Below are 9282 nucleotides of genomic sequence, written 5' to 3' on the forward strand. Positions count from 1 at the left end.
AGTTTTTTTGATTGAGTTACCCTCAGTAATCCATGAGCCCTCTCCGTCACGTATAGCATCTATGTTATTCCTTTTTCTTCTGATAACCGTGGAAAGATGAAAGAAATTGGAATATTTTTCCCTCAATTTTAGCCAAAGCTCCCTTGATTTTTGGTGCCACAAGGCTTCGCTTCGAAGGAGCCATTCCATTAGTTTGACTTGAAGGGCTACTTCTAAATCCCCAACTTGGTTAGAAGCGAGTTGCCTCTAGATGTCCTAGATGCGTTTCATAAGGGAGTTGATCCTGTCCTGGCACATTCCAAACACTTCCTTATTCCACTTTTTGAGAGCTTCCCTAGTGGCCGCCTATTTTTTACACAATTTAATGAAGTCTAATCTAGTGTGTTCATCACTCCAAGTGCTATCAATGACCGAGCCACAACGGTCGTCCCTAAGCCAGGCAACCTCAAATCTGAAAGGTTGGTGTGCAAAACATGTATGGGGGTTCGTGTCAAGAACAATAGGGGTGTGATTAGAACCTCTGGCACCGAGATGGGATATTGTAGCTTTCGAGTATGCACGCGATGTTGGCAATTCCTTGGTCCAGTTTTCTTTTAATTGCGGCATTTCCCCATTTACCTTTCGCCCAAGTGTATTTGCCACCAAAGAATCCTAAGTCAATGGCCCTGACCTCGAACATCAAGTCCTTGAGATAGTTTGTGGAGGGATTGCCTTTTTTACCTCCTACTGCTTCATTTTCATTTAGCACAAAATTGAAGTCCCCGAAGCACATCCAAGGCCCTTGATGAGATTCAAGTAAAGCCATGAGATTTTCCCATGCTTTCTTCTTTTTTGATGGATACGGTGGGCCATAGAAACCAACCATGAGCCATTCACATGCCAGATCGCTAATTTTAACAACAATAAGATTTTTATTGTATTCCACCTCCTTAACAGTTAGCCCATTTTTCCACAAAATACAGAGCCCTCCTGCTTTACCTTTTGCTTCAACAACTAACAAATGATCAAACTTAATAGAAATTCTAACAAAGATTCTACTAACAGAGGCTTTAGTTTCAGACAGAAAAATTAACTCGAGCCTAGCCCCTTTTATTTGAGCCTTTAAGGCTCGAACTGTCGAGGCGTTGCAAATGCCCCGACAATTCCAACCGAGTAACTTCATGGAGACGATGGGGGCATGATAAGGCCTGCCTCCTCGGCCGTGTAGGTAGTCAAATTGGATTTTGTATTAGAGTGTGAATAGATTTCAAACAGAGTGTGATAGAAGGACTTACGATTGTGTGCTTCATCTTCCACTTTCTAGCTTTCTTTGATTATGAAGTACTCTAGGCTCGATTGTGGAATGAGATTGGCTCTGGTCCCCTTGCAACAATTCTGAAACGTTTGGTGAAGACCTCAAGCTCTTTTTCTGTAACTTTCCTCTTCAGAGGGTTTGATAGAGGTAGTATTTCATTTGGTGTGGATATGAGTGGAGTTTGGAGCTTTTGATGATGTTCAGGGTTGGTGGAACACGGTGATGTAAGGGGTGTGGGGGATTGAGTATTTGTTTGTTGGAGCTTTTGATGAGGTTCAGAGTTGGTGGCGCACGGTGATGTGAGGCGTGTGGAGGATTGGCTATTTATTTGTTTGCGAGTTGGGCTATACACATGATTTGGGTAGTTTGGGTTTTGGGCTAAAGAGGGGTAAGCAAGCTCCTCAATGGGCCTCAGGCCCACTTGAACCGAGGTCAAGTGAAACAATTTGCGAAATCCACGGGCTAGTTTTTTGGTAGCAGGGCCCGCATAGGACATTGCCTCAATGCATGAGGCGTGGTGGGGGACTGTTGTCTCCTACAGTGATTCCTGCTCAGCTTGGATAGACGTTACAAAGGTAGTACGCTCTGTACCTGCTGATGTAGTGGAGGTGAGAATGTCGTGGGAGTGCCACATGTCTTGTGAAGGTAGTGGGCTGTTACAGGGCACCCAATGCAAGTTGTACGTCGTTGGAGGTGCTCCTTTAGGCGTACCATCTCGCACGGATCTACTCTCGTTCTCCAATGACCGCCCCGATGACTTTCTGGTCACATTGGCGGCGTCATCTGGTTACACGAAAACCCTAGGAGGAAGAAAGTCGTGACTAGATCGAAGCCATGGTCTGACAACTTTAAACCTGGCACCATTGGAGTTGTAGAGCTGGAAAATGGTGTTTGTACACAATCTTTCTTCATGCCCTATAACTCCACACTTGTAACAAACATCTGAAAGCTTTTCATATTTTAAACTAATCCAAGCTTCAATGTTGTTTGGTCAGGGAAGGAAGAGGCCTGGGAGTAGTGGTTTTCCTACTGGAATGTCCACACGGATTCTGAGAAATTTTTTCCGTGCGCCACCAGGTTCACCGACTAGATCCACTTCTACAACTTCTCCCAGCCTCGAATCTATCTTCCTAAGGTTATCCTCAATATTCCACAAGGCAGGGAGGCCATGGACTTGGACCTAGAAAGTTGATGTGGAAAACTCTACTTCTTGCTAGGTGACTTCTGGGCTCTATTTTTTTAGGATAAGGTGGCCTCCCTTACACGACCAAGGTCTTCTGTGGTAAGCTCTATAGGCATCCACTTCATGGCTGAAGGAGAACATAAAGATGTCCTTATCCATTCGTTTTACCTCCAGTGGGTAGGCTGGGTCCCATGCCTTCAAAACCACATCCCTCACATATAAGAGACCAATATTTTTGTTGGAGATAAATTTGGCAAGGAGTATGAGTTTTGGAGAGGTAATAGTGCCTTGGTTTGGAGGGAGCTCTATTCTAGCTTCTTCGCAGGATACTTTTTCTGTGCGGGATATGAGGTCCAAGACCTCCATGGTGAATGGTGGACGGAGGGTGGTATTTTCCCAGTGATGGGTGGTATTTTTGCAGTGATGGACGAGAGAGGAAGATGGTTAGGTGGGGTGGTAGATGGGAGGGAGTGGGTGGATGGAGGGTGGTATTTTCGCAGTGATGGTTGGTATATTTGCAGAGATGGGCGAGAGAGGAAAATGGTCAGATGGGTTGGTAGATGGGAGGGAGTGGGTGGAAGGGGTGGACAGCTGCGACAGGCCTAGCTACAAAGTTAGGGGAAAGGTGAAAGGGATAGAGTACTAGCGAGAGTACGGAGAGAAATTTTTTTGGAAAAGGAGCGTTACTTTCAACTCCTCAAGGTTGAAGAATATTATCCCTTCACAGAATCATGAAAATTGTTGTGACCTTTTGTGTGTACCTAATATTTCTCCTAGCATAAACAAAGAACCTCCTTCCTATTCTCCATTTGTTATTTTTCTTCTTCTCAAACATAGAATGAAATTTGACGTGGAGGTAAATTCAATTACCCGAAAATAATTAAAAGGGAAAAAACAATTATACTTGTTTGTTTCAATAATCATGTTTTATAGAAAATGAGTCATTTTCTAAAATATATTTTCCATAAAACTATATCATTTTTCTATATTTGGTAGCAACCCTAAATGAGTTGAAAAATAATCTCATAACTTCTTTTATTTAGCTTGCTATGAGATAGAGTCTTTTTCCAAAAAAAAATTAGTGAAAAACAATCTCTTAAAATAAGTCATACTTATTATGTTGACTAAAAATAGTTTTCATTTGATTCATTTATTCTATTGTTACCAAACACTGGAAAATATGGAAAACTATCTTTACTGAACTACCTTTACACAAGCTTACAAATAGACAAACTCCCATATTAAAATTGTAGGGAAAAAAAAATTAGAGAGATGAATGAAAATGAGAGGGTGGAACGATGTTTTTATTTAATTATTTTATAGTATATGATGTTGGCACTCATCAAATCATAGAATCTTATTATAGTTAATAGAAATATAAATACATCACTAGCTAACCACAAAATTAAGCACATAGGTGAGATATGTCTTCTCAAATCTAATTCTGAACCATTAAATACCCCACAGCCACATAAAAATAAATTGTTCCAATGACACTAGATTGAGACATTTTATGACCGCATTGATGATATTCAAGTGATAGTCTAATAGTAATGACATATTTTGTAGTGTTTTATATTTGTGATTTGAATCCCACCTTCTCTCACCTACTATCTACCTATCATTTAAAAAAAAAACACATTAATAACAACTATGAAGGTTTTTTTTAATGAAATAACAACTATGAATAGAAGGTTTAAATTACACTATTGATGTTGGAGGGATCAAAACCATAGATTTAAAAGTACAACAGGACCTAAAGGTATTTTAGCCTTAATCAAACCTTGATAAAATTTTAAAGAGGTTTTTTTTGTTCCTCCTCTAAAAAATGGCTGAAATCTGGCATCTGGGCTAAACCCAACTAGCCAAACAAGGAGGAATGGACCCAAGAAATGATCCAAATTAAAGAAAAAGATTTTGAGCCCAAAGAGTTCTGTTAGCTTTTAAGCCCACAATTCCAAGACCCAAAAGAGTGAAAAAAGAGAGAATAGGTGTGGGAATCGGGATTGGAATGGAATCAATCAAGTGAAAGATTTTCACAAATGGTGACTGAACACGCGCCACTTTGGAAACACCGGGGAACTGCACCAATCTCCTCTTGACATGTTATTATATACCCATTTCAGTTTCAGCATAGCCCATTAATCTACACCATCATTCACCAATTAAGCTCAAATATTTAGAACCCAAAACAAAAAAAAATCACTCTTATTCCGTTTTGGGTCTTTTTGTTTTTGTTTCGTTTGTGTTCGGTATTCTTTATAGGCTCTCTCTCGCTTTTGCAACCTTCCCATCCCTATTTCCGATCAGGTGCTTCTCATTATCATTTTTCATTGCCATCTTCATTGTTTTTATTATCTTTCTCTTATTTTTAATATCTTTTTCGCACACTCAACGATTTCATTCATTTGTTTTGATTATATATCTCTCTGTTTGGATTGTATTCGTATTAGTAAGTTGTAAATACATTGATTCCGTCGTGAAATCATATTGTTGTATCATAAAAATGCTTTCTTTCTCGAGGTATTTGTGATAAAGTTTCGAGCTTTGTTGTGTTAGTGTCTCTTTTAGGGTTTGGAATGGGCTTGGAGGGCGTTTTGATTTTACTTAAGGCTCTGTTTTGTCCTTAAAATAAGAATGAGTAATTGCATATGAAAGGTGTTTCCTTTTTGTCAAAATTTCCTGAGAACCAAACAGAGGGTTTTGTGAACTGTATAATTAGGCTGCAATCTAGAGGGCTACATGCTTAGTCAAGTTTTGAACATTTTATTTTTTGATGGGTTAGTTACACCCGCATCTAATAGGTGACCCACGACCTCACCCTTGATCCTGTAGGTCCTGGACGTGAGTGTAAACTGCTTAGCCCGTTAGGGAGTGAATGTCCTTGGATTACCCGGCAATTGATTTTGGCGGGTGGGGTCAGTTGCCCGTAGCCCGCAGGTTATATTGGCTATATTCTAGAGGCAAGTCCAAAGAGCTCCTTCTTTAGAAAGGTTCCCTATGTTATCAAAAAAAAAGGAGAGGAGGTGCCATTTGAGCTAGAGATCATTGGCAAGTTTTGAACATCTCTCCAAACAGACGGAAATTTAATGTTTGATTGTATATCATGAACAGCTATTTGCTTGAAATTTTAGTTGTCTTGTTGCGTTCTTTTTGGGTTTTCATTATTTTGTATGTTTGTGAAAAGAAATTACTGTAGTCTGAGAAGGGGAGATTTGAGGAGTCATGGGTTAGAATGAAGTTGTCAAAAGCAGAGGGAAGTAATATTGACAAGAGTAAAATGCAGTTGGTTTATTTCAGGATTGAATTTAAGTACTTTTATCATTCCTGGGGACACACGTGTATATATAAATTATATATGCATATCTAAATATAAGCTTGTTGTGTATGATAAGGGAAGTAAAAGAAGGTTGGAATAGTTAGTTTAGAGCTGAGAGTTATGCGATATTTGCATTGGAAAGTGATTTTTGAATGATTATGCAATATTATGTAATAGATTGGAGCTGAGGGATGCTTACAAATGATTATGGATTTCTATTCTTCTTCAAAATTTGTTTGATGAATAAGTTAGGCCTGTGCCAAGTGATTTTTGAATCTTCAACCTCATCCTCCACCTTGCGCTTACAAAGGGAAGAGGTGCCATTTGAGCTAGAGCTCATTGGCTTTTCTTCTTCAAATTTTTAATTTTATGATTGTTTCTATGAGTCCTAAGATTTCTTGCGCTAGCTCAAGTGATTTATATATGAAGTCTGAATTGAATTTGCAAGAATTCCCAGAATTGCTATCACACTTCTATCTCTTCTCATAAATATATATATATTTTTTTTATCAAAAAAAAAAAAAAATTTATGAGAATAGCTGGTTGTTAGAGAGAGAGAGAGAGAGAGAGAGAGAGAGTCTTTATATATAGAACAGTTCATACTGCACAAAAACATAGTGGACAAGTTTTGAAATTGATTAAAGATGGATTAGAATAAACTAAATATATTTGATTTATAAAAAATAAAAAAGAGAAAGAAATAAGGATAAACTAAATATATTTGTCACATGCATAATTATCTTTCTTATATGGGTTTATGAATCTCAAGTTGTCATTTCATGTTATGCTGTAAATGGATTAAGAAATGTCAATTTTTGAACGGTAATCTTCAGTATTCTGACACCTGATCTTCTGTAACTGTCTGTATGTGTTGATAGGTCCTTTTTGGTAAAGAAAAATATATGCGTTGGCTATCACTATTTGTTACTTTTGCACATTTTGGTGTCATCTCTAAAGTTTGAATATTATGAGGATGATTTTAAACTATGCTTTTTTGCAGGATCACTGACTAGCAATCATCTGTTATAATCTTGTCCTTTTTCATCTGATTTTATACTATTATGTATGATTTTGACATTTTCAAGACTTCTGATGCAAAAGTTGAACATGCAAATTTTTAGTAAATCTTATGGACATTTTAGTTTTATAAAAATAGGTTTAACATTGCTACTCGAAAATAACATATCATTTGTGTGATACCATCTAACAGAGGATCATGACCTGTTGTCCTACGCATTCAACAAGGAGAATCATTTGGGTCAAAAAGTAACTCAAGGTAAATGATTAACAATTATTGGGATATTTATTTATTTATAAATTTTTTGCCATTGAGCTCTTGCTCAAATGACACCTCCTTCCCTTGTAAGAACAAGGTGGAGGGTGGGATCAGAGGTGATGGGTTCAAGGCCCACTGGGTGCATGTTTAACTTGCCAATAAAAAAGGAAAAAAATTTAGATTAAAAAAGAAAAGAAAAAAAGAAGCTGCATGCTGTTCTGTCCGGGGTTACAAGAAATCATTTGATGAGATTATTTATAGGTCAAACTTATTATGCTCATGGCTCTATTATTAAAGAAAAATCCACTGAGAAATGTTTTGCTATGAGTTGCACATCCGTAAATAAGGAAACAAAACTCAGCAACTACACCTGAAATCTAAAAATTCTTAAGTTCTTGGTTTATTTCCTTTAACCAGTATGTGGTGAATGTGAGGCCCAATTTAATAAGTGTTATTTTCCAAATACTTTTAACTATGAATTTGATTATTACATTGTCTAGCCATACCTTAATTGATATAATTTATTTTGGAGTTGAAAATCTTGGCTTCTTAGCAAGAAGTTTTTGAACTGTTATGTTAATTGGCATATTATTGATTTCTAATGCACTTTCTGCACTTGTAGATGGACAGTGAAGTGAGTCATCAGCCAAAGCTGGAACGATCAAGGACAAGGTGGACACCATCCCTCGACAAGATATTTGCGGACTTGGTTGTTAAGCATATACAACTAGGGAACAGACCCAACAATGTTTTTGACAAGAAAACATGGAATCTCATTCGCGAAGAATTTAATAACCAAACTGATCTTAACTTCAATAACAATCAATTGAGGAAGCACCTGGATGTTCTGCGGACACGCTTCTATAATCTGAAATCAGCTCTTGATCAAAATAATGACTTTGCTTTGGATGATTCGTGTTGCATTGGGTTTGACCTGTGGGAAGATATTGGGGTAACATTTCTTTACTTCTGGATCTTCCATTTTTGAATATCTTATTTTGAGTTTCTGATAGATTTCACATATAGGCACAGCCTAGGCCTGAAATGGTCAAAGTCAAGGACTGCCCAATATATGAGCAGCTATGTGTAATATTCACAGATTCGGCGGCTGAAGGGAAATATGCACAATCCAGCCACTATGAAGAGTTGGACAAGTCTGCTGGAATAGATAATGCAGGATTGCATTCATGTCAGGATGGTGGAACCCCACTTTCTGCAAACCCATCATCATTGAAACCTGCGCAAGGAATCATGTCATCAGCGGAAAGGACAATGAAGAATAATGCGGAGAAAAAAAGGAAGCGTCCATCTGAGACACACTCTTCTTCGGGTCAAAGCCGAAAGGATCAAGAAATAAATAATGCTATGGCAGAAGCCATGTTTGAAATGGTTGCTGCTTTGAAGTCTAGGGCAGTTGCAAAAGCACCTAGTGATGAGAGATTTACCATCACTAATTGCATTAGAGCACTGGACGAGATACAGGGCATTGATGAAACTCTCTATTTTGCTGCATTGGACCTCTTTGAGGACCCCAATTTAAGGGAAACATTCATCTCTCTGAAAGGCAACAACATCCGGTTGACATGGTTGCAAGGGAAGTATGGTAAAACAGCCTGCAGTTAGTTTTGGGGACTGTGCGACTTTTTGGCTAATTTGGGAAATGTAAATGTCAGTTTTAGTATTATAATTTTGCTCTAGTGAACTAGATTGTTCATAATATGTTTTCTTTTTTGTGGGGAAATAGTTTGTTTATAAATGCTGCTAATCATATTTTCTGTTATAGTTTGGTTCATAATTAGTTTCATGATTCATTGATTGGACTAACTCTGTGCAAGCCCTGTGCAACCTGTGGGCTGTAGATTTTGGAATTGAACTTATGCAACAATAGGTGTTGTGGCATTAAGATGGAATTCGTATACTTCTCACACAAATAGAAACTGGCTAGTTTCTGGTTTGAATTGACATACGCTCTTAGCCCTTTATAATGAGTGCATAAGCAAGTGCCACGGCTACCTTTTTTAGCCTCTGCTTCCTCAAAATGCGTTAACGCAACATAATGTGCACGAATATGGTGCAATGGTTTGAGTGCAGCCTCCACCAATATATTCACTTCCAATTGTAGCAATTTTTTTCCTTTCCAAATATAAGTATAATGCTCGTATTATTGAAACCTGAATTTTAAGATAATCTTTTGAATATTTATCATTTTT

At 37.9% G+C, this 9282-nt stretch overlaps 1 protein-coding gene across 1 annotated transcript; it reads left to right on the forward strand.

Moving 5' to 3' along the window:
• Nucleotides 1–4479: 4479 nt before the first annotated feature.
• On the forward strand, nt 4480–8883 carry LOC126712385 (L10-interacting MYB domain-containing protein-like). The gene is made up of 4 exons (XM_050411694.1): nt 4480–4787; nt 7007–7072; nt 7695–8024; nt 8099–8883. Exons 3-4 carry the CDS (start codon nt 7695–7697, stop codon nt 8693–8695), a joined length of 927 nt encoding a protein of 308 aa, XP_050267651.1. The 5' UTR covers nt 4480–4787; nt 7007–7072; the 3' UTR covers nt 8696–8883.
• The last annotated feature ends 399 nt before the right edge of the window (nt 8884–9282 follow it).

Source organism: Quercus robur, chromosome 2 (genome assembly GCF_932294415.1).
Source record: "Quercus robur chromosome 2, dhQueRobu3.1, whole genome shotgun sequence".
Classification (NCBI taxonomy): Eukaryota; Viridiplantae; Streptophyta; class Magnoliopsida; order Fagales; family Fagaceae; genus Quercus; species Quercus robur.